This window comes from Falco rusticolus, chromosome 4 (genome assembly GCF_015220075.1).
Source record: "Falco rusticolus isolate bFalRus1 chromosome 4, bFalRus1.pri, whole genome shotgun sequence".
In the NCBI taxonomy this organism is placed as follows: Eukaryota; Metazoa; Chordata; class Aves; order Falconiformes; family Falconidae; genus Falco; species Falco rusticolus.
In genome coordinates, this window is record NC_051190.1 from 19861045 (window position 1) to 19887157 (window position 26113).

Sequence of the window (26113 nt, forward strand, 5' to 3'; positions counted from 1 at the left end):
AGGGAAGAATAGCTTGTTTTTTCCAAGGCACAAAAATAATGAATTGCCTTGATTGGACACAGATGGAATCATGCCTAGCCTCAGGTATCAGTGGTGGCTACTGCTCTGTAATTTACTCATTTTTGTACATGCCTGAAATGTGCACTGAGGTGGTGACTCTGCCACATTAGCTTCTTAAATATGATTGAAAATGCTAAAATATATCTCGAGATTCTGCTATCTTGGCTTCTGTCAGATTGCACTTAGTTCACAAATCTAGTCCCATTAAACTAAGTGGGGCAACTGAACGAGTAACATTACTCAGTGCAGTAACTGAATGTAGCCCATACTTAATGGATTGCCCACAGCAAAGGACTGGGTAATAGTAAAGAGGGTTAACTCAAGTGCAGAGCAGATTGGAAAGGCTGACTTCCTGCTGAATTACCCTGTGCACGTAACGCTTCTACACTGTCATCTTTGGTTTATCTGAGAGAGGCGATGACACCAGGGTTCTTAAGCCAGCTGAGTATGGAAGGTGTTAGCATTACATTTATATTACACCAACACTTGTATTGAACTCAATTGCTCTCAGTAATGTATACCCTGTAAAGTTTGGCCTGGTCAAATTAAATATCATTAACTCGCTCAATTGAGCAGATTACTTTAAAACAATTTGCAGAGCTGTAAAATTAAGTTCAGTGTAATGTTTTCTCTGGAAAAAGGAAAGCTGATTATGGTTTGAGTTTTATTATTTGCTGCAAATTAAATGTTGCACATTTTACTGTGTGCATCCTAATATTTTTTTTTTTTTGTATAACTAAATCCAACAAGCAATCAAAAAGGAAGAATCTAAATTGCAGCAAGGGTAGTGTTTTTCAGAAATATGCTCAGAACAACCCTTGAGCAGGAAGCTTTCAGTGTGAGATGTTTTCTACATCTTTATGCTAAAAACTGGTAAAATAATGTGTAGGATAGTCTTCCAGTTTATTCCTCAATATTGTAATGAATTTGGGTTACACACAGTTTAGTACAGGCCTGCATTTTAGTTTAGGTTCCTTAGGACACTTAATTTCCGCAGATCTGTGGACTGGCATACTTTGTGCTTTCATATGTAACTGTTATATTTAAATAATCATAACTTCCAAGTCAGGTTGATATCATGTAAGGAACAGGCGGTTGTTGCACTATATTGTAAACTGTTATTACAGGACTTATTTCCAAGTAGTATCCTGACTGTTTTCTACAAGCTGATAATGCAGTGAAAAAGAGAAGTGCTGCGCAGCCAGGCAGAAGGATGCGAGACCAGATTTTAGAATCAGGGAGAAGAGCCAGCTAAATTTTAATCTAAAACCTCTCCTACTGCCAAGGGGACCTCATGCAGAAAAGGTTTGTGACTTTCTGGCTTTTGGTTGAGATTCAGCATTTTGTAGGCCTGCCTGCTGCCGCATTCCCTCTCTGGCAGCAGTTGGCAGCAGGACTGCTACATGCAGGTTTTCACAAATGCCTACTCATCAGAGGCTTAACTGTAGATACTGGACAGTCAGTGAGATTGTTGAGGAGCATGTGCTCGTCTTGTTCTGCTTCACTGGCTGCAAGGATAGCCCCAGTGGAGGGGCTGGAGAAAACCTGGGGGCAGGGACATTAAGTGCTGTAAGTAATGGCAGCAGGGCTGCTCTGCTAGAACATTTCATCTTGTATTGCTGGCTTCAAGTTGGAACTGAGCATTTTGTTGGTTAATTTGTATTCAACAATGTCTACTTGGGCATTTTAGAATACTAGGACTCTGCAGAGCATGGTAAATAAATAAGTCTAAAAGGGGATTTATATTTGACGTATATACAATTTTGTGTTACGGGTTTGATAAGATGGCACTGACTATAGTGAAATGAAAGCATAACACACTGTACTGTTATTATGTGTTTCTTAACCTACTGCTAAAATATGCTTGGGGATTTTGTCTTTGGAAGTGAGTAATGCTATGAAATATGGCAGCACCCACATCGTATTAGGCAAGCAATTCTCTGGACGCTAGCCGTTCACAAAGTGAATGGTTTCAGGGTCAGTCTGTGGATCTCTTGCAAGGGACTGATTTGTAAATTCAAACTGAGTGGAACCCTTTTAGCTCGGCACATTTCTGTTTTGATCAGCAGTCTTCAGCAATGTGGTGGACTGCTGACTGATTAGATGTGTTCAGAACTGCACTAACAAAATAAGAGGTAATGGGCTGCACCAAGCTATCGCTATTAACCACTTAATTTCTGAATGTAGAATGATGGAAGAATATGCAATGATGCAAAAATATGCTTTAAAGTGATTTACAGCAGGGTAATTACACTGTCTGAAACTAGCCCCTTAAAATCCTGCGGTAACTGCCACATTACGTTTTAAATATCGAGCAGTGAATAGTTTGTATTTACTTCTTTTTTTCCCCATCCCAGCAAATCAATAATATAATCTTCTGCTGATGGGACATGAGGATGGCTATGCTAAAATATTTGGATAATGAAACCTAGTAATTCTCACGTCTGTTCATGTACATCAGAGCCAAACTGCTACTTTTTCTAGATGAAAAAGCAAGTATTGGTATTTTATTTTTCGTAGCACGCAAATGATGCAGAAGAAAAATGTACTGGGAATACTGGGATGATTTCAATGGCCTGATTTCTGGTGTCTGTGTAGAATCAGTGCTTGTGGCTAATTCTGAGCCCTTCCAAAACTTTAGCAAATAGATGATATTAAGATGTTTAGTTTCTGTCTGGAAATTTTTTCACAATTAACAAACAATTATTCCCAGTGCTTAAAAGCCGATAAATATATTAGTACAGTTGCACTTTGTAAAAAAAAAAAAAAAAAAAAAAGTGTCTCTATAATCATAGACACTTTATTCCTAATGCTGCTGAATTGTGCTCAGTAAAATTCTTCCTTTTAAATAGTTACATTTGAAATACCACAGAAGAAAAAAAATATCCATGCATATGAATGCTTGAGAAGACTGCCAAACCCTAAAAATATGCATAATTTCTTAAGAACATGCCATGTGACAGAGACAATGGGATCTTTCATGGCACAAAAGATAGATAAATTAACTTGTCTGAAATGTTGAAATGCTTAGCTTTTGGACCTTCTTTGCATTGGAAATATATTGAATATGGAGAAAGCTGTAGTTAAACTGAAGTGCATGTAGCTGAAATGAACTGAATGGACCTTGATGAAATTTGTGGTGGAGCCAGACAGTAGGGTTAGCAACTGTATGAGATGCAGAGATAAATACTTGGAATTAAGACCATACAGTAAATACGGAAGAGATGTTTGATTTTTTTAAAAAAAGAATTTATGTAATGATTATGAAATAGAATAGTATTTATAGTAATTTATAGTATATACTGTTTGTTATATTCTTTTGCACAGAAGTAGGCTGCAGAGTGCACACTACCTAAAATCTGTGTTGTAAGTCAGCAAGATATCTATAGATAAAGGCAGCATAATCCTGTCTGGGGAGTGTCTCCTAGAAGTTTTCTTTTAATACTTGGAACAAAAATAAAATAGTCACTTGAGCCTGATTTGATGCTCACTAAAGTCTGAGAGTTTTGCCTTTGCAATGCCTTGGTTTGGGCTTTGACTGAAACAGAGCTAAGTCTAATAGCAAAGCAAGATGTTATGAAGCTGAGTGTGCCATCAGCATTCAGTTGGCACGGCCAAACTGTGATAATGGAAAGGGAAATGCTGTCATGGCCAATGAAGGTAAAACATGATACGTATTTGTAACGGAGAAAAAGAGAGATGATGCAACAAGGTGTAATAGGGGAGGCCATGACACAAATCTAAGTGGAGAGTCCCAGCAAACAAATAAATGGAAATGATGTCTTAAACTCATTTCAGCCATGGGGCTTTCATTAATTCCCACTTCCAAGAAGTAAATGGTGAGAAAAATAAACAGGAATTAATAAAAAGGAAAAAAAAAAAGGAAAAGAAAAAAGACAAAATACTGTATCTGGCCAAAAATGGAAGCACCAGATGAATTTCACTGTTGAACCCTAAACATAAGGTGAAACTGCTGAAGAATAGCCTGTGACAGTTAGATGTGAAAGCAACAAATGCAATGTGATTGTAAGATCAAACTTCCTAGTGCTGTGAAAAAGGCTGGAAAAGTTAGTGCTACCTTGGAGATAAAAGAGTAAAAATGTGCAGTAGGATCTTGCTGGGTGTAGTGTTTGTAAGACCCAAGTGCATTTCTGAGTCTGTTTTCAAATCTCTCTTGCATTAGTAGCTACTCATTAAGTAGCTTGTCAGATGCAACATATTATAAACCTGCATCATCTAATGTTGGATGTAGATAATAAGAGTATAGGATGCTGCAGTACACGTGGCCACTGGAGAGGAAGAAAGAACAAATCTGTGATGGGCAAATCAACAAGGAGTAAAGCAAGGAAAACAGGAGAAAACCTTAGGTCTTTAGGCTTGTGAAGAATTTGCACTTCCTAGCTGGGACATGGTTTTCCATATAATTCTATGGTGCTGCAAGTGTGTGTGGTATTGGATATACAACAGCTTGTCTCTCTCTGTCAGAGCTGTGCGAGGTGTTTGGCATCCCTCCTGTTGAAATCTCTTCCCTCACAGTGAAATACCTTTTGTGAGGATAGATTTTTTTCATGTTTAACACCATATGTACGTGCTTTTACTTTAACAGTTATTCTGCTGAGAGGTTTGGTATCCTCCAGCAATTTCAGAGCCAACTGCCACTGTTTAGAAGCTAATTTCAGGCCAAATCTTCCTGAGGTCAAAACTGGCGTGTGGTCTGGAGGCTGGGAGCCCTCCAGCCTTCACGCTGCGAGGACAAGGCTGGACCTCCTGTGCAAGTCAGTGGAGTTTGTAGCCATGACTAAGATGACAGAATTGTACTCTGTTACTAGAAAACACATTCTTATTTTTGAGGTATGAGGAAGGTATTTTCATGAGATAGTACACAGTTGTGCTATTACATAAATATCATTTTATCAATAGATGCTGTTTAATTGTTTAGCAAGGTAAGGGATTTACATGTTTTATTTTTCTGGGTGGGAAGAGAAGACTGCCACTTTGCTGATGGCAAACGTAAATTGGGGGTGTTCAGGTATATAAAAATATGCCACTTGTTTACACAGACAGAATTTCCTCCTGGTTACCACCAATCTTGTGTTCTTTTCCTTCTGATAAAATGCTTATGGAATACCCAGTATTTTTTTTTTCTGTTTTCCTGTGATAGCAAATTTACGCAGCTGGGTTATTCACAAAAGAAAGATGTTCCTTGAACTGATTCTGTTTCCCACTTGCAGTCACAAGGGGGGCATGCAGCTGAGCCCCTGGGAGCCCTGCAGAGGCGATACAAGGGCAACGGGACAGGGCTGTGCTAGAAAGAGGTTTGCAGAAGAGAATAAGGCAGGACATTCGATGAATGTAGGTGTAGAGTTTTGCATTTAAGCGTGTGCAAGCATTGTTTGCAATAGTATAGATGAAGAAACTCTGGATATTGGCAGAAATATTTAACGGAAAGGTTGAGAAAGCCAGAAAATTCCTGTGGATAAGAGTTTACTGTGTGTAGTTACAATTACTTTGTACTTTATTTTTGCTTAAATAGTGTGTAAAAAAAATTGTTTGCTTCATGTTGGTAGTACGCAACAGAAACTAGAAACCAAGAAAGGTTTCAGTAAAAGAAAATTATTTTTCCATCCATCAAGTTAGACTGATTTATGTGGATTTAATGTCATGAATGGTAAACATTTGTATGCATTGTACAGCTTGTTGGTTCTTCTATGCTTCACAGATGTCACAGAGAAAAAAACTTTTTTGCTTAAGAATGAGTAAGCAGCTTTTCTTTGTAGAAATTCATGCAAATCCTTGGGAAATGCACTATCAAAATGCTAGTTCTGTTAGACTACAGACGTCTGTGCTCCATTTAAAACGCTCTTTATGGTCTGATTCACTTCTTTAGTGAGTTCTTAAGAAGTCTGCATATTAAGAAAAAGCAGCAGAACTTTAAAGATTTTTATAGAAACTAGAACAGCAAAAAGCCTATTTTCTAAACCCCCTTTTCCTCAGGAATTGGAGAAAGAAGGTTCAAAATATAGGTTAATTCTTCTTGCAGCTCCATCTAATCCTTCTTTTATTTCCCTCATATGGACAGTCTCTCTCTTTTTCAAAAAACCCAGAATTATATTGTTTAGTAATAGACTGTTTCCATGTGTGTGCATTTCCCTTCTGCCTTGTGAGCCACCCATGACAAAATAGTTAAGACCAAAGAAAAATTCTTTACTTAAGAGTAAAAAATACATTTGTTCTCTAAACCATTAACTTCCAAAAGGAAAATCTTGGGAGAAAGACCCTTGAAATAAAGGAATTTTTATTCTGCTAGTAATTAGCACATTTACTTATTTAACAAGGCAATGCTAGTACTCTACATAGCATATGAAAATGTGCCTGCTTTTCACTGGCTCCTCAGTCTCTGCTCCTATGTATCATGACTCAAAACCATAGGGAATTTTATCATTTGCCTCAATGAAACCAGATTTAGACTAATGCTGGGGTTTCTGAGACTACTGTACTTAGTGAAGTTTATTTGGAGCCCTTCTTAAATATGCGTTCATCAGTTTAAATGATTTTGTATCAGGGCAGAAATACTTTTTCATATTTTGTCTGCATTTAAAAAGGTATTCTTTTATGTATCTGCTCATGGCTTAACTCTGGTCCATGTAAACCAGAACGAAGTTTACAGACCCTCCCTTTTTAATGACTCCGTCTGCCATTTCAGTAGCATGGCCCAGAGGGAGCCAATCAATTATATTTCTCAGCGAGGTACAAACGACAGCCATAAATAATCATGAATTACTAATGACCAGAATTCAGCAAGTCTAATCACCCACTTCCATTCTTTAGATTTGCCCATGTATAGTGCTGTGCCTCCGCTGTGGCACCTTGGGCTGCTTCTGCTGTCACATTACATCAAAATGCTCTTGCCCTTCTCAAATGTGCCCCTCTGAAGAGAAAAAACCTACCTCTATGTATTCATCTAGTACAGCAAGTTACAGCTTTTTTTATGAATGAGTGCTTTTTAAAAAGCTGTCTATCTCTATGTGTAAAATAATACACAATGATAGTAAATAGCATAAAAAGATTAATCTGTTTAGTTGAGGGTGTAATGTTACATGGATTTAATCTAAATTGGAGTAACGTAAGAAACACATTCTTGTACCGAATCAGGCCAAAAGTCCTTGTAGATGATTCGCCTTTCTCCAAGAGTGGCATGCTGAGGGTGCTCTGAGAATGCTGTAAGAGTAAGACTTACCTGAAGGGAACTTTCCCCTGCTAATGCCCTACCAGCACCTACAGCTCAAATAGTTGACAGTCTAGCAATATTTTAGACCATGCCTCAATTAAAATCAGAGTAGTACAAGTTGGTGTATAGACCAGGCCTTCAAATACTACTATTATTATTTTAGCGGCACATCAAACTACACAAACACAGAGAGCGCGTTCTCTGGAGAGCCTGCTCCAAGCAAAAAGACGGGAGGAGTATTGTACAGATGAGATGATGAAACCTAAAACAAGTTAGTGATCTACCTGATGCCCCATGAGAGCACACCACAATGAGAGCTGAGCACTGATCTCCAAGACACCATGTGTAAGGCCATTCTAATTCATGACATTCCCATTTCTGCAGCTGGTCACTGTGGTTTTTGAGTCCATTCTCTTATTCCCTCCCTTCTTCCACAAATGTCTCAGTGATATAAGGCAGGGAAAGAACAATTGTGGATAGCTCTGAAGATTTTCTGTGTTGAAGAGGGTTATTGAAGTTGGTACCAAAAAAAGATGGAAAAAAACCATCCAGTGCTGCTATATGGGAACCTAGCACCAGTGACAGATCCAAGTGGGTTCGTTAACAAGAAAGCCTGCTGCTTTAGTAGCTACCTGGTATCTGCAGAGTAGGCTTTGTCATCTTGGGCCACCTCCTTCCAGAAATACAGCAGTGTTTTTGGCTGAAGAAAACTAACCTCAGAGGTGTTGTATAGGTAGGATCCCACCACCACTCCACTGTACTCTTCCAGTCCATGCTGCTTGACTATGGCCTAGAATTCTCATAGTGTGCTACTGATTAAAACCCTTTATTTTTCTTTTTTGGCTAAAATTGATGGCAGTTACACAGATTCTGTCAGGTCAGATACAAGAGCTTCTGTTGCACTCTGCAAGCAACTCTGCCTAATCTAAAAAGGCTTTCTTACCAGCTGTCATCTTTCAATGTACGGATGATCGCTTTCTCTAAAATGATGCTGTAGGAGCTACCTTAGTGTAAATGCACATGATCCATGAGAATACGTAAACCAAATATGGTTTTAGGCTGCTTGTACAATTACTCTTTCTATGAAGCTGAACACTTACTTCTCAACTCTTCCCAAGGAGTCTGATGGTGGTGTTCGAGAAATGGAGTGCTACTGAACACAGCTAATGTACTGTCTCAGTATAAAGCTGGAAGTTTCAACAATCAGAAATGAAATGAGGAAGCACCCAGTTTCTGTGCCAGTGGACAATGTGGCTGATCACCTACAACGTGTCCATGTCCAGAATTATCATTGCATTGACACAAGTATAAAAACACTGCTGTGATGCTTGTGCTTTTTTTCTTTTAGATGGTGGCCTCTGATTTTTGCCTTAAGATAAACTATGTTAGTAGGAAGGCTTCCTTCAATAGTAATTGTTTAAAGTAGTGAATATTACAGTCTTGTTTAAAGTTTATGTGTATTTTATATTATTTATTTTGCCACCCTTCCGTCAAATCCCTAACTCGCTGCAGAGTTTAGGAGGGCTAGCTGGATCTGCTTGCATGTGCCCATTGAGTCTCTGAAAGGAACGATCCCAATGCATGTATAAATGTAGAGTTGTCCTGTCCTAGTGAAAATGAAGCCTGACCTTTTGTTTCATTATTAATGAACACAACAAAACACATGTATTAGATCTGCACTTTTTCATTACTCCATATGTTTCCTTTTTTCCCAGCCCATGTCTGACATGTGACGGTAAAGCACAGTGATTGTCCCTAGTGCCTTCTCCCTCGTGACTTCTTGCCACCTGCTTCATAGCATTAAACAGATGTATAAGTGTAAAGCATTACAAAACTCATCTTTTCAATCATTTATCACTTTAAAAAAATTCCAAATAAATCTGTGCTGTGGTTAAGCATTTCATCTGCTCTATGTAAAGAAGAAAGGCACCGTGGATTTCAGGAAGATTATGAAGGAGTAAGATATTTTATGTCCACGGTAGGTCAAATCATCCATTTATATCACAGGTGAACATTAGGAATTTTATTTATTTTGTATCACGTCTTGTTTATGTTCCTTTAATGGCCAAAATTTTCCTCTAACCTGCAGTGAAGAGTATCTTCCAGAGAAATCCTAACAGAGGCATTGCATTATTCATCATCAAGTGAAGAGGAAAATTTCAATTGCCAGTTTCTGGTAAATGTCTAATTAAGAAAGGGGACTTCTGAGCCACAGACAGGCACCACAATCATTAAAGGGCAGTTTTCTGAAGATTATGAGTCTCCAGTCTGTCAAGCAGAGTTTTTCTACAGCTGAACTAATTCAGCAGTAGAAAACCCTGTCTAGAACAAAGCCCTTGGAATTAACATCTTGTTTAAGCAAACACATGCCTACTTTGAAGTAAGTGTGATAGGTTCACAACTGTTATTGAGGTCAAGTTTAATGGTAGTGAAGTGACAGAATATAACTTCAATGCTGTTCTTAATTTCAGCTGCAGCACAGACTGTACATACGGAGTATTTGAAGCCATACAGTGTATTTCAAGTAGACCAGTTTTCTATAATTGGCACAACCAGTTTGGTCTTAACATGGAAAACTACTAAAATGTATATCTAATTCTTTGGCTGCCCAATTAAATTTGAGGGTGTGAAAAGCATATGTACAGAGGCAATTATTCTTGTTTCCCAAATCTTACAGTTTGGATTAGAAATTTTTTTGAGCTGAACATTTATTTTGGCAAGCTTCATTTTGGCCCTGATTTAGGATAACAACATTGCTTAGTAGGTTTAAGTCTAGTTAGACTGCTTCCTTGAATCAGGCTTTCTTAATGACTGATTATTTTAGTCTGATTTTTTCAAGTCTAAATATGTGAATGGAATTGTAACAGTAAAGGCAACTGTACTGGTGATCAGCTCAGTGCAACTGGTTTGTGTGTGAGTTCTGCTGAAGGAGTAGTCTCCTCACAAATGATGCTGCTGGACGTTGCCAACGAAATACAGTGTCAGTTAGTTCCTCGTCACTACCATCTTCTCATTAGCACAGCAATAATTTGTATGCTGACCTTGGTGCTTATATAACCTTGGTTGCATCACATCTTAGTCTAGTTCAAAAGACAAATCTAGTTTGCCCACTATTGTTTTTACCAGCGCTGTCGTTTTCACTTGTCTCATTGACGTGCCAGGCCAAGAGCATGTGAACGGGGCTTTCAAGTTACTAAAACACTAAAAGGTCATTACAACAACAGTTTATTTATATATGAACTTTAGTATTTGTGAAACATGCCAGCTCAACAATCATAGAGGCTGAAATCCTCTGACCTCGGATCATCTGAAGCAAGGGCAGTGGCAATGTGAGCTTGTTTCCTGCCAGCGTTTCTATCCTTAATCTGGAGGGACAGCCTGGAGGAAGGGGTTAGTCTCCATATTCATCACGTCGTTTCTCAGCTGGAAGTGCCAGTTTTGATGGGTTGTTTTTATGATATTTTCTCACCATGAGAACTGGATGAACTCCATCATCTTGAATCCCAGTAAGCAGTTCTGAGCACTGCCCATGCAGTTTATAGTCATCTGTGACTTAAAATTCTATGTTCTTATCCTAGGAAATACTATGTGTCCATTTAGGTAAGCACACACAGTGAAACCATTTCCTCCCAAACTGCGTGTAAACATGTGCTTAGTGTGAAATAGGTACTGAGAAAGTTACTAAAATTGAAGACTTCATGTTTTTTATTTCACAAACTCAGAAGTTCTGTCTCAGATGACTCATTCATCTCTGTGTTTCCTTCAATGGAGATTACTTTTTGGTGCCCCACGAATTTTTCTACAAAGGGAAAAGCCCTTGTTTCTGTTATTTTTTGTATATGAGCTGATGACATTGAGAAAAAGAAACTGCAAAACTAGTTTAAAACACCTTCCCAGTTTTCTTGTTTTCTTTCTTCCCCCTTCTCCCTCCATTTTCACAACCTTTAAAATCTTCTGAAGAAAATTTCCATTTAACCAGAAACCCAAAATCTAATCGCATTTAATTACTTCATTTCATATGCTGGATGTAACTGGGAAGTCGGCCTCAGGATACAGCTAAGGTATTATATGCCTCACGTTGCTGCCACAGGCACGCTTATTGTTGGTGACACTGTTCTGCATCAAGATTTCAAGCTGCCACAGCCCCCTTTGTATTTGTAATACAAAGCATTGATATGCACAGCTACAATAGACTTTAATGACGAGGTGTCTTAATTTGGTTTTTATTATGTGATTAAAGGTACAATAAGGTATGTGTGCAACAAGAGGGAAGACCATTGTTCTGCATCATTAAGCTCACAGCGGCCCAAAAAGAAATTGTAGGCAATGTGCCAAAGCCCTTAATGAAGAGGATCTCTTTGAATTATCTATGGATGAGGAAGGGATAAAGCCTGAGCCCTGGTATATTTGATCCTCTTTGTGCTCTCTGTTATGAGGACTTACAAAGCCAGACGTAGTGGACCTTCTGGAATTGTAATTTATTGAAGCATTAATTTCCCAGCCACACTAAAGCTCTTGGCCTAATAGAGAAAGTGCAGTTATGTACTATTATTAATTCTTGCAAGTGTTTTCTGAATTCCTACATCTCAGTCATGAACTTTTAAAAAATAAGGCTAAGGGGATTTATTTGTAACAATGCTCAGTATTTCCTAAAGCCAAGTTACGCAAATTTTGTCTAATTCAGACTTTTAAAAAAGCTTCTTTTACTTTTCTCTGGAATGGCAATGTTATCTTACCACATACTAGGGTTACCTATGGATGATACAAAATAGAACCACTGTAAGAGGTATTTGTTACTGCTAACATATTTTGAAACTTGTCTTTTATATTCCGTTACTTTAAATTACAATGATTCTTCATCTCCCCCACCATTAAATTTTACATGATTGCTCTTATGTGTAGGTTCCATGAGGATGCACTTTTATAGTTACTGTGACATTTAATTATCTGGATGTACTCCATAAGCTACAGAATTCCCTCCCTCCTATCTTGTGAAACAGAGAAATCATAGTAGTACCCTGTTAAAATAGTTTTGCACAAGAATTTATGTTCTGGAATAATCAGGGATTATAGTCTTAAATAATTCAGGCTTTACTATGTTAGAAATCCCAGTTTTATAGGCTTACATGCATCTCTCACTTTTGTGGAAGCTGAGGGTATTCCAGCAATGTTTCCCCAAGGACTTCCATGCTTAAAGTTAATCACGAGTGCTGTGCACTCTGTTCCACACATTGCTGAAACAAGGTTGCAGCACTGGCAGGTTGATTTCTAAATCCAAACTACCACCAGGGATCTGCACCTGCAGCCAGCACTGGATAGTTCACCCATCTCAGATATCAGTGGGACTGTTCCTGTGAGTGATTTTAAGGACATGTATTTAAAGAATGTTGTCCTGCATCTGTTGGGAGATGTCAGTAACTTGCAAAGGTTCTCTTGCACCTTCATTTCACAACAGAAATTGTGCCAAGCTTCCTAAGCAATCAAAATATTAATAATTTGTTGTTGCCTCAGTTTGTTCTGGTTGTTGCACTTCTGAATGTGATTCACTGACAGCCGTCAAACCCAGACTGCATGAGAACTTGGCAACCTTGGGGGATAAGTAACTGTTACCACAGCTGCTGCTTGACCTGAATGGAGGATTCACACAATACTGGCACCAGGTCTGCTGTCGCAGGCAGCACCTGAAACTACTTCTCTGTACAGAATAACGTCTGAGAAATCTGATTACCGTTCTCTAAAATTCTTCCCACCATCACGTGCATAGCAGCTTAGCAAGTGGAAGTGAGTTAGTATAAATAGAAATGACAGTAAACATGTCTTCCTGTTTGCTCTCCCAAGTTTTTTTAGTTCCACAAAGCGCCAGTGCCCTTTGGGCGAGTAAGCAAGAATTAGATCAAAACTGTGTTTAAAATTTAATCGCTTCCCTACCACTATAACATACAAACCACATATTTTATTCCCTTTGCTGTCGGTGACATCCATATCTCAGACCAGATGCAGGTGGTAACGCAGCGAGGAGATGGGATGTCTCTCTCCCCCCGCCCCGCTGAGCAATCCCCTCTGCCGGCGGGCGCAGGGCACGGCACCGCTGGGATGTCGGCAGCGCTGGGATGTCAGCTCGGCGCTCCTCTGCCCGCGGTAACTCACTTACTCTAAACTGCCTTACGAACCGCAAGGTGGTAGAGTACAGCTTGAAGGAGCCGCGTAGTTTCTGTTTATCCGGGCTGTTTCTACAGACAGCCCACTTCACGTTTTCAGAGGTTAACTGTAAGCTACCTGCCTATCATTATTTCAAAAGAGATCTGTAGGAGCGCGTCCCTAACACCTGGCCATCATGCTGCATGGTTCCATCGTGCTGGTTTGCTACAAGTCACACTTCAGATGTGACAGAGTAAGAAATTTCAGACAGACAGAAGGAAAAGCAGAAGCAGGCAATAACATTTTTGTAACAGAAGTTAACATATTACCAGAGTTTTAGAAAACTTTTCAGGTGCTTAATATCAGTAATTTGATGTAGAAAGATCTGTAGAGCAGTAATTTTAATCTGCTGTCAAATTAACTATTTGTTAGCTGGTATTTCTGCACACCGAGGTGCACAAACTACAACAACTAGACATAAACTTACTCTGGCAGGAACAGGCACTTAAAGACCAGACTGAGCACTGAATGCATTGCACAGAAAGAAGTGTCTGCATGTACTCATAAACAGATACAAAACCTTCCTGCACATCTTTCCTAACTTGATCAAGGAGTGTGTGGCCAAGCATGATCCTTGTCAAGAAATTTTACCTAATTCATACTGGAGAAATTACCAACAGAGTCCTATTTTGTGATGTAAAGTTTTGTAAGAAGTTTGATGTATAATGGCATACATTTAAATATCTGATGTTCTGCACGTGAGAATGGGAAGGTACATCATAAAACCATAATCATTAACACATCAAATAAGGCAAACCCCCTTTCATTTCCACTTGTATAAGCCATTTTTGGCTTATGTTCTTCCCATCATTAATAGTGGTCACAAGCCCAAAAGAGAATATTTGCTTTTAGAAATGAAATCTAATTCTTTACCTGACAAACTTCATACAGTAACTTGTACTGTTCTTCTTGCTTCTGTAGAGTGCACAAACTGCATCCCATGTTTAAATAAGTGGCAGAAATAATCTTCCTTATTCACCAGAGCAGCCCCAGTAATCTCTGTTACCGAGCATGCATGCATGCAGATATCCTTGAAACCCCTAGGTGAGCCGGCTGAACAGCTCGCGGTGGTATCGCACAGGGTGCTGCAGAGCAACTGTGCTTTTTTCTTTCGAGCTCTCCCTCCTTCCCTGGCAGTACACAGCACTCCCTCTGCCGCTCTGGCTGCGGCACTGTGCTCCAATGCACACGCTATATACTGCTACTCATGCATATTAATCAGCTCTCATTGACTATTCATACCAGACAGCGATACAGAAGCTATAATTGCCAGCTATGACAGCTGAAATTTCTCTAATTAACAGGCAAGTGCTTCAGTAGCAAGCATAATAAAAGACACTAACAATTTTGTAAACCGTTTTGTAGCAATTACAAATAAACATGACTACATTTTACTACGGTCCCTCAGGATAATTCTTAGCATATTTAAGCAGGCTACAAGTACAGTTTAAATGTAAGTCACAATGAAATGAATGGGATGGCACAGAACTCGGTGGTGGCTGTGGCGAAGTTGAATATGCTTAGCAGCATTTATTTTCCCCTCGTACTGAGGTGGCATCCGAGAGCCACCTTTTACAGCAGAAGATGACTGCACTGGGCATTTAACAAACACAACAGAGAAAGGCAATCTCTGTCCCTGAAAGCCTACGTGCAGCCTGAGGACCTGGCTACAAAGCAAAAGAGATATATATGAATGTATGTGGATTTAGGGAGCTACAAAAAAGAGTGCCTTGGATTAGTATTAATAGATTACCTTTAAACTAGTATTTACACCAAGTGAATAATGGGTCTCTATGTTACTGACTCTCATTGTATTTGAAGAGTGTAAACAACAGGTTCACATATTATTTGTTATATTAAAAATATAAACTTTACCAGATTATAAGAAGGTATACAATAAAATAAATATGGCATTTATGACTATTCAGTATTGGAGTGCCTAGATCCACACTGAACCTGTGCCACAGATGTAGAGATAAAACATCAGCGAACTGCCCAATGAAGTAGAAAAGTACTCATAAGTCATAAGCTTTATGGATATTTTCTAGTCTGTAGGAAACACTACCTTGTTATGAGTTTGAATTAACCATACCTTTTCCAATTGTTTAAGCATTCAGAAGGTGTGTATTTTTATAATCATTATTTCAATTCATCCTGCTTTAAAGAAGAGAACAGCTAGGAATGAGACCAAGGGTACAATTCCAATCCAGGCACTGCATGGCAGAGGGCCTGGATCTTGTGCTGTGGTTACCTAACTGGTTCCTGACTATTTGCTTAGTGAGTTTCTGTGGATGACAGTGGAAATGTTGTGCAAGGATCATCTACAGCTTTTATGTCCAAACGCTGTACATAGGTATCTCGTACATACCCAGCTGCCGCTACAATTGTGCCAACTCACAATTTGCATTAAGATCATCAGCTACTGCTGTCCTTACGTTTTAGTACTAAACTTTAGTAAATAGAGACTATGACAAGAAGGGGTTCCTTAACTCTGAGACTGAGTTTTGCCAGCAAAACCAACCTACCTACCTACAGGAAAAGAAAGGAAGGAGACCTCTTCAAATTCTTGCCAAATATCTGAAAGCAGGTAGGGGCTCCATCCCTGCGCTGTGACTGTGATGTTTCCTCGATAAGATTACTGCTGCAATGGTGGTAAAACTTGGAAGGTTAGAGCAAGAGAGAGGTACCCCAGATCTTACTGGTGGCCCTCTAAGCTGAAGAACAATTCAGGCTATCCCTGGTTAGATATGCTAACCACATTATACGGGCTTTTCCAAAGCTGGTTGACAGCCAGGGGCTGTGGATATTGAACAACTGGAAAGTCCTTGCATGAGGGAACTAGTGTTCTCTAAAAGCAGAAAAGATGATGATGATACTGAATAAAGTAAAAAACCAAACCAAAACAACAACAACAAAACCCCATAGTGAAATTGTAAAAAAAATGATTACAGCTTAAGCGACTTAAGGTAAAACTTTTAGAAATGCTGCCTATGTTTTGCTTTTTTCATGCAATTAAGTTTCTTCTTAAATACTGGTTGCTATTTAAAGGTTATTGTTCAGTTCAGGTGGCTGAGTTCACTCAGGAATTGTTTTTCTAGAAATAGCACACAGCTGGATCTGATTAGAAATAAAACAGAAATGTGGGATATATCATTTCCAGTTTCAACGGAAATGCACCTATTTGTTATTTGCCTACAGTAACATGATAGATTATGTGAGATAATGTTTCATCTGATTCAAAAAGATAATCTGTAAACTGGGCCAGGAGAGTAAGTCCTGCAGAAGACTGTTGTTTTGATCTGAGCATGGAGGGATCCCATAAATGTGATGCTTCAGATTCTTCAGCTAACAAAGCCGAAGCATGTTGCTCAGCAGCAAACAGTGTGGCTTAGTGGTGCAGTTGGCTTTGTTGCACTGTTGCTCTGGTAAATAAGCTAGCCTGATAGTCAGGCCAGCGCTTAATCTCAACGGAGATGTTTTCCATTATTGAGATCTAATTTATATTTTTCTATTCATCTCATAGGCAGAAATGGTAGCACTGCCTCATGTTCATATAAACTAGCTTTTACAGTACTTTGCCAAACTTTAAACTTCTGGGCTGTAAACTTGTGTTCTAGGCATTGTCCAATGCTGATTTTTGCTTTTAATGGTACACTTGAGCCGAAGTGTTTCAGTAACTTCTAAAGTAAGATTACAGAAAAAAAAACCACATTGCTTGCCCATGTTAAGAAATTCTGGATATGTTTTCTTTGAGGAGATTTTAGTATCAACATAATTTGAAACAAGAATTTGAAGTTTGGCACAGGGACAGTTTGCGTTGTTCTTGTGAAATCTGCTAAATTTGGTCAGCTTTTAGAGCTGTTGCAGTTTGCATGTTCTCAGCAAGTTTTCAGTTTAATTCTTATGAGACTGCTTCCATAATTAACGAGTTTGGTGGGTGACACCAGAAGGTCTGGTGAGGCCAGTTCCGTTTCCTAATTGTTCTTTGTGAGGTTCAAGAACAAAGAGATCTTCTCAGTGCTCCTCACTGCTGGACTCAGGCAGCCAGAAAAAGCCACCTGAGCTGTCTGGGATGGGATGGGATGGATGCTAATTGCCTGATTATGCTTGCTTTATAACATACGTACCAAGGCAAGCCCGGGGTGTTACAGGAATACTTGTCGTGGTGGAGGTAAACTGGCTTCCTTTGGTTTGTCCAGGTCAGGCAGCTTGTTATGGGATCTGTCATCTGCATTAACAGTGTGTCATGTGTGGTCTCACCAGTGCGCCACAGATAATGAGCTTAACAAAACGTACGCGTAGTCGATGGCTTATATCACGTGTAATGTGAATATTATAGTGGTCCCAGCTGAATCTGAGCAATCCAGACTGAATGGGAAGCTAGTGAGCCAACTGACTAGGAACAATAGTAAATAGCCTTTGAATACACAAGGTGCCAGCAAGAGCTTTCATTAGCATTTATCTAGATTACTTGCTCCCTAACTGATTATATGTGACCAAGTCTGCAAAATCCCTTTTACCAAGATACCTGGCTCGACTATCAGGCATTCGCTTTTGTGTCCAAAAGCTAGTTCCCGAGGAACAGAAGGTGGAAAGCAGCCAGACTGCATGGGCCACCATGAAGGACAGGGTGCTGCTCTCGTCTCCGGGAAGCTGGATGTCCTGGGCAGACGGTGGGTGATGGTAAGGAGGGAATCCTGCCACAGGTTACAGGCAGGTTTTGCTTTTTGTATTTGTCTTAGTTGCAGCTACAATCTCTCAGCCTGTAACTACAAGCCTAGTATAAATTTCACTATTTAAATGTTTGATTTATTTTACAATTAAGCATGTCAGGTGTTGGCAGGTAAGGGGAATCCACAAGAGACCAATGCACTTGAGGTGTCCTGCCTGTCTGCACGGGATGGTGAATCAGAATAAAGAGGGAAATAAAGCACTCATGAGGGACCTGCACCCTGGAGGGGAACATTATTAGGGAACTCAAAGGCTAAAAAGTGCTCTCTGCCAGCTTTTCAAGGGTAAGGACTTATGCTGCCAAGTGTTGGCTCTTAGACAGCAGTTCCCACCAGCAAGAATAAACTCATGTCCTTTGTGTGAGGAGCAGATGGCACATAGCTACTTCACAGATCTGGGCAAACACCAAACCATTGCGCTTGGTTCTGGGAGTTCCTAAGGTTTGAGTGGCTGACTGCAACATTAGTAATGGTTTGGCATTGTTTATTTTGTTTCTTTAAATGCAAGTTGGCTTTCCCAGTATGTAGTAACTATTTAACATTATATTTTTGTACATATACTTAGCAAGTTCTGTTTAAACAAATGATTCGTATTTAAGCAGTGTGATTAGGGAAATGTTTGCTTAATGTATCAATACTTTAATTACTGTTCTTGTTTTTACAAATATTTAAGATTTGGGAGAAACAAAGGCTAGGAAAGAGAACAGCTGTGACTTTATAAATAATTCTTGCATTTGTGTGTTATATAAACAAATCAGGAAACTGTACACATTATTGCATAGAGCAGTGTAAAAGAAAACTGTGCTACCCAACTGTACTTTATGCATCTAGAATTTTTCAAAGCGTGTTTGGGTGTTTTTTAATTATAGGCATTGGGTTACCTCTGTTAAAGCTTGAGTGCCTCTGTTGAGTATGTGTTCAGATCTGAGTTTTGTTTCCCTGTGTTTATTTGCAAATTTTCAATACTACAATCCACTGATAGCTGTGAAGTGTTGAATTCTTAGTAATACATTTAATTAGTGTGGATCTACTTTAAAAATACCCTTCTAAAAAGTCCTTTGTTGAATATGTGAAAGCAAACCAGGATTTTCCATGGCATTGTGCAGGTATAACAATTAAATACATACTCTAAATATAACAGCAAAATGTTCTCAGTTCTGGGGCTTTTTTTTTTTTTTTTTTTTTTTGCATGTGGGCATAGCAATCTGCCTATGCCTTGGAAGCTTCAAGACTGGAGCCAAAATATTTAAACTAAAACATACCACAAGAGAGGATGTGAAAGCAAATGTAGAACGTTGGCTCTATTCCCATCAGTTAATCTTGAAGTCTTAAGATCCTTATTTGCTCCACTTAGCATCTCTGAAAGAGTTCCAATTCTCAGAAGTAACTTAAATGAAATGATACTTATTGTTAAATCACTGAAGGAATGGTTTTGTCCTCTAAGCTCTTTAAGGGGTCTAATATCTCTTTAATATATGCCGCTTGAGAAAGACAGTCATATTAGAGGAACATTAAAGCTACATCACTGTAAGCACTACAAGGCCAGTAGATACGAGAACTCTATTGTGTTAACTCAGTCTTTCATGAAGCAGAAATGATGAGGTCAGAATAGGGTAAATAACTGTTTAATATGCCACTGAGACCTTCTGATGGGGAGAATTAGGATGCTAAGAGCTGACCTATGGACTATGAAACTCCTCCTACTATGAGCTGCCCCTTTGGGTGTCTATTACAGCAGTGCCAAGAGGTCTTGGTCAAAGATTAAGACAAAAGGCGATCCCTGAACCAGAGGATGTACACACTGGATTTACAGTGGTGACACTGTGATGAAGGCGGGTGAAACAGGGATTTAGCTACCGAGGACAGAGAATGAACTAATCAAGAAGGGAGTGCTCTTTCACCTAATCATAAACCAGCTCCAAAATCACCATCAGCCAGCCGTGATACTTCAAGCCTAGCAATGCCCAAGCGACTTTAAATAGTTGTTCTTTAGCTCAAACCCCTGACATGCTATCCTTGTCCATTTTCCCATTTGTGACACAATATGGTCAGCCACTATAAACCACAAAACCAGAAGTACAGAAGACTGGCAAGGAAACGAGGAAATCTGATTACAGGCTGGATTTGTGCCCTAAAAGCTTCTTGCATGTTAGCTGAAACCTCAGTTTCCTTGCAAAAAAGCATCTTTGATTTCCTGGTTTCGATACTGGAACAGCCAAGCTCATCTCTAATTTTTTACGGGTTATTTAACTAGATTCTGTTTAAGAAGAATGACAAATCTAAGCTTGCACAAATTGTCAGTTTTTACATGGTAAAAGTGCTGTGGTTATTGTTAGCAGTTACAAGAATATAAAATAGAAAATTAAGACTATTTAAAGGAAGAAAGTGGATAATGAAAGTGTGTGGACTCAAATGTTACATTATATAGTTGTGTTTCTAAGGTTCACGTGCTCTCAAATCTAAAATTACTTACAGAACATCTATCCCCATTTTGATTTTGCTGTGAAATATCACTTCAGAAGGATAGCATTGGTAAGCACAGACTGCACTGAGTGATGATTCATTTTAAAATAAAAATGTTTTCTGTAAAAGTGTTAATACACCTTTAATAATCTCAGAGCAAGCAAAATGATTCAGTGTACTTGAATGCTGCATAAAAACTATTGACATAATACTTAATCTTTAAAACCGATAGACATGTGCCCAAAAGCTAATAAAGTTCATTCTAATACAAACGAGCAAGTAAAATAGTATATCATATACTGTGATAGCTTTGGATCCTGATCATATAACTGTAGCCCAGGGACAAAGAAAATTGAAGTGATTTAGAACGGTACCCAGTAGGATATATCTGATATTAGGCAGTTTGCTGAAGCAAAACAGTAATGTCAGAAAGATACAAATGTGTAAAATCCATTTGACTGTGTCCAAATGCTTCTACTCTTTGACCTTAATGTCTCCAGATGAACTCCCCTTAGGGTCAGCTGAATAATGCTTAATAATATATGGCCAGAAACTGCCAAGACCTGCTAAGGATCACAGTCTTCACTTACTTTTGTATTTTAGCTTCTGTATTCATATTATGAATTGTAAGCCATTTGTATTTGAAAAGATATTCTCAGTTTTTACTGCTCCACACTTAATTTGAAACAAAGCAAAACAGGAATGCCATCTATGGTTCATTAGGTTTTATATTAACCATCTGGTGAAAAGGATATGTGGGAATGTTAAGTATTAATGGTAAATGGCAGTCACAATGAAAAAAAAAATTGCTTATATGTTTGCCTTTGTGTCTGTTTCTAGGTTCAGGTGGACAATGGGGAATCTGATTGCTAATCCTTGGCTAGAGCTTCTATGCAGAAAAGACGCAGAAGACTGGCAGACCTTGAATGAAACAGGATTTAAGTCTTGTAGGAACAAAGGAAAGGTAAGTCCATTTCTGTCTTTGAAATTGAGAAAGATGCATTTCCACTGAAGGAGATTGGCATTAGCTCCAGAACTGGTCTGTGTGATTAATTCCACTGTGGACAGGACTCTGCCAGTTATGTGAAGCAGCAGTCATCTTTGCTTCAGCAAAAGTACAGTCAAAATAGATTAGACATACGGGGTAAGAGAAAAAAGTAACAGAGGCAAGTGGGGACTCCGACTGGTTTCCAATCCCCGAGACAGGCTGTGCCTGTGCTTTCCCAGTGCCAGCCAAGACAGAATCTTGAAACTACAGAAGTATACAGAAGACAGCTAAGGTCCTACTGAGTGCTCTAGTGCACGGTTTTCTATTTAGTGTATGACATACACCAACAACATAGCATTGTACTTGGTTTCCATTTATCCTCTTTACAATATTATCTGACCAGCCTATGAAATCGCAGAGATGCTGGTTCATTTCTTGTTTCATTATGAAATCAATATTGTTGCAATAACATTGATTTGATAAAAGACACTCTTAAGGCGTTAATCCCTTCTCTGATACAACAAGGACACTTTTCATGCTTAACATGGTTCAGTCTAGCTCAAAGAGTAAAGTCTGCTGTTGGAGGGCACACAACTCCCAACTTTCTTCCTTCTATAGGTAACATTACCGAGCTTTATCTTCAATGGCAATAGAAGCAATTTCCACCTGTTATTAGCCCTATATTTCTGTGAAGCCCTGTGAATCAATGGGACGTTACATGTTTACCTTAATGAAAAAAAATAAATTATCTACATAGGTTATTGTATTGGCTAACTGCATAGAGTTATTGTGTAGATAACACTTCCTCTGCAATTTCTTCTCTCAAAATATGTATTCTGATAACCAGTATTGATTAAGCAGTATTGAAATGAATACACGAATATAAACATTTGATAAAAGAAATATGAAAGTACACAGGCAATCAGACACAGTGATGAATACTAATAATAACCCAGAAATGATCGGTCCTATTGGAAGATACATTCGCCCACTAATCTTGTCATTTCCAAGGAAGCCCTAGAGCTGCAGGCTTTCCACAATGCATAAACGGCATTCCGATTTTCCCGCAGACTCTTCTGTTTGCAGGCTGGCAAGCCTATTGAGAAAGTAAGACACACGTGTTTCTCTGCATTTCTCTGCAGAAATAGACCAATGTCCTTGATAAGAGTTTTACAGACAGAATGTAAATTAGAAGACAAATATTAATTAATGAGATTATCTCGTAATACACAAAATAAGTGGTTGTGGTTCTTCTAAAGTCTTATTACGTGTCCAGAATTTTTGTCCCAGTGGCTAACTGAAGTATGACATTGGGATGCAAAACTTGGAAGTTTTTATGATTTATAGTATGACTGTAGCTTTGCAGGTTATTTTTTTAAAAAAATTTATATTTTGGGTTGTGGCTTGTCTTATTTTGGGATATCTAGTGTAGCTGAGAAATGAATTAATGTTTCCGTGAAATCTCTTATCTGCTGTCCTTTGTTATCCTTTGCTGTCCCCTCAAATGAGAGGGCTGCTGCATACTACCATGCTTTCTGTTCAAATTATTTTTGTCTGTTCTGACTACGATGATAATAGAAAACACATACCTTTTTTAGGCTAGTACAATGCAGTGAATGTACTGGATTGTGTGTACATGTCTAGAGGCACAATCAGTTCATGGCTGAAGGGAAGAGACTCTAGATTTCTAAGAAATACACCTATGAAAATATTAAGGAACTCACAGATAAAACACAGATGATGGGGGTGCCTACTTAAAATACTAGATGGGTTGCCAGTATGATGATCAACACCATTTTCTGTGCTACTTAAAGTCTTTTTCTGTTTATTGGCGGTAGTTAGAAGGTTATAAACAACGAACCATGTATTCCTAAGTCTTTGAAGTTCAAGTTTCTGTATGCTTTCTTTGAGTTTCCTGTTCTTAGGAGAGAAATCACAATAATTACAGCTTAAAATATTCTCATTTCATGGTGTGGCTAACAAGTGAAACTACAAGTAATGATGTAATCTAACATGTCAAAAAAGAAAATGAAAAGAGGAGACAGAAGGCAGGATGGAGCCAAGGGATGCGATGTGCCATGTCATCTTCTAATTAACTAACTGATCCTTTAAACTGTCAAAATCAGCAAGGAACTCCATGGCCCAGTGTCTTATTAATATTCATACTAGGCCACTAGAAGCTATGATTCCAGTCCCAGTGGTTATAGTTAAACATTAAAAAAAAAAAAAAAAAAAAAAAAAGCCAGGCTAGTCAGGGCTGCAACAGCTTCACATTCATAGGGAAATGAAGGCAGGCCACCCTGCTTCCTACAAACCTCTGCTGGGGAAATTCCCTGAGGATGCATATTGATTTCTGAATTATTATGGGGGTTGTATATTGAAAAAACAATTATTTTTCTTCTTACTACGAGCTATTACATTGTTAATCACATTGAACTCCATGTTGTCGAAAGAAAGATGCGTGTAACGTTTTGTAATATGAGCCCATTTTTAATTTTGTGCACACCAAATGAATATGCAGTTAATAAACCCTTGTCATTTAGAGGAATAGGTGAATTCATTTTGCCTTGTAGGATGCAATTCAGGATTGTTTTTGCAGAAATCTGGGGCCCGCAAGGAAAATAATCTTCCATAATCTTCTCGTAATACAATTATTCTCTTAACATTTCAGCATGCCAGTCTTTTCCTACTCCCACTAAGCAGTTTCCTGAACCTTGAAGTCTAAGGGAGCAGCTGACATTTGGTTTCTCCATTCATTTTCTGTTTAATTCTTTATGGCAGGACAATGCCTGGAAAAAAAATATCCTCTCTCCTCTGTATTACACATACTATTTTGGGGCCCAGTGCAGGCCTGCCATGGACAGGGATGTGCCTGTGTGTGGTAGAAGATGGGATGAGGAGGTAATTCAGTACCCTCAGAAGTCAAAGGAAGTTTTGACATGAGTCTTGTATAAGTAATTTCTAGCCCAGACTATTTTGAGGGCAGTTAATCCCACTTTACACTTGCTGTTTCTATCTGTGCATGACATAGTAGAAAGCAATATATTATGCAGCACTTTATAGCAGTACAATCAGTAAAGGAGTAGCTGAGCCATAAATCGTGTGCTATACCTCTCAATGAAAAAATAATTAAATACTTTGAATCTCATTAATTGATATCCTTTATTTAATTGATACGCGAAAGGAAAAATGTCTTGGGTTACCACCCTAATCCTCCTGTTCTTTACCCTGCCCTTTACCAGTTCCTTTGATCTAACTTTTGAACAATTTCACACAGTACCCAGAGGAAATAAAGCTCCGTATCAACCACCTGCTTTCACAGCCCCTCGTAGGTCCTTGTCCCCTGGGAACAGGTAGGGCAAGGAGCGGGTGCTCGCTGGGAAGTGCTGCAAGGAGGAGCCTGGCTCCTCCTGATGCTCTGGACTACCACAGCTCTCCTGCATCCCCCACCGGCTGCCGGGACCATCCCAGCAGACTGGTTTTGGGTTCTTACCACAAAGTCCTCTCAAGCCTAAGTCACAGCAGGTCAGTTTTTGGTACCTTAACTAACTGCCCCGGGGGCTTTTCCATTGGCCGTAGTGCCTGTCCATGGCCCTAGAGCAGTGTCAGTGGAGCAAGGTCCTGGGCAAGCCCCCTAGACCTCCGAAGTGGTCGTGTGGAGCTCATGTCCTCTTCCATGTGGACAGGCTTCCCTGACCATGAATACACAAACCCTGTGCCTAAGGTGTGTGCAAAAATGTACACGCTGTGCCTATAAAGGTCTGGTATTTGTCTGCGTGAGCCTCTCGGTGCTTTCTCACCCAGTAAAGAAATTAATCTCCAAGCAAAGATATCAACCCAAATATTTAACATCACATATTTTATTCTGTTGTTTAAGCTCTATTATGGATGAAAGGCAGGCTCAAGGAAAAAAATTAAAAAATTAAATACTCTAAACTGCCTATCAGCTAGGTTAATATCAGGCATCGAACTGCCAGACCACAAATCTTGAATATGTTGACGCTAAATGTCTACTAGGAGCATATGTTATGGATCAAAGAACACAGTGATTAATCCAGCAGAGACAAAAGTCTGTCACTTTGGTCATGATGGTATGATACCACACAAGACAGTACTAAGAAAGCAGATGAATAGAAAACAAATGCCAGTGAGAATGAAAAAAAAACCCAAAAGCTATGAAAGAAGGTTCCAATCTAAAATACAGTTTTATTAGCTCAAACACTTCCCCTGATGGGTACAGTTTTTTAATGCATATCCTGTTCTTTAAAAAAACATTTAATTCTCAAGATTTTTTTGGGATATTAATGTGCATCTGTTTCCCTGCTATCATTTACATTAAATCTATTCAAGCGGTTTATAATTTTTATTGTGAAAGCTGTCTACATGTCTCTACGTATGTTGGTATATCATTAGCAAAACAAGAATCTGGAATCACAGTACTGCTGC

At 38.9% G+C, this 26113-nt stretch overlaps 1 protein-coding gene across 2 annotated transcripts in view; it reads right to left on the reverse strand.

Annotated features, from left to right (window-relative positions):
- PDZRN3 (PDZ domain containing ring finger 3) overlaps nt 1-26113 on the reverse strand; it is a 147454-nt gene that overhangs the window by 18772 nt on the left and 102569 nt on the right. The window contains exon 1 of one of the 2 annotated variants that reach the window (XM_037386678.1): nt 14360-14634. The exons of the other annotated variant lie outside the window; for it this stretch is intronic. Within the exon in view, the coding sequence (XP_037242575.1) occupies nt 14360-14428 (69 nt within the window). The 5' untranslated portion in view covers nt 14429-14634. Of the gene's footprint in view, nt 1-14359; nt 14635-26113 lie in introns of those variants that run through there. 2 annotated transcript variants of the gene reach the window in all.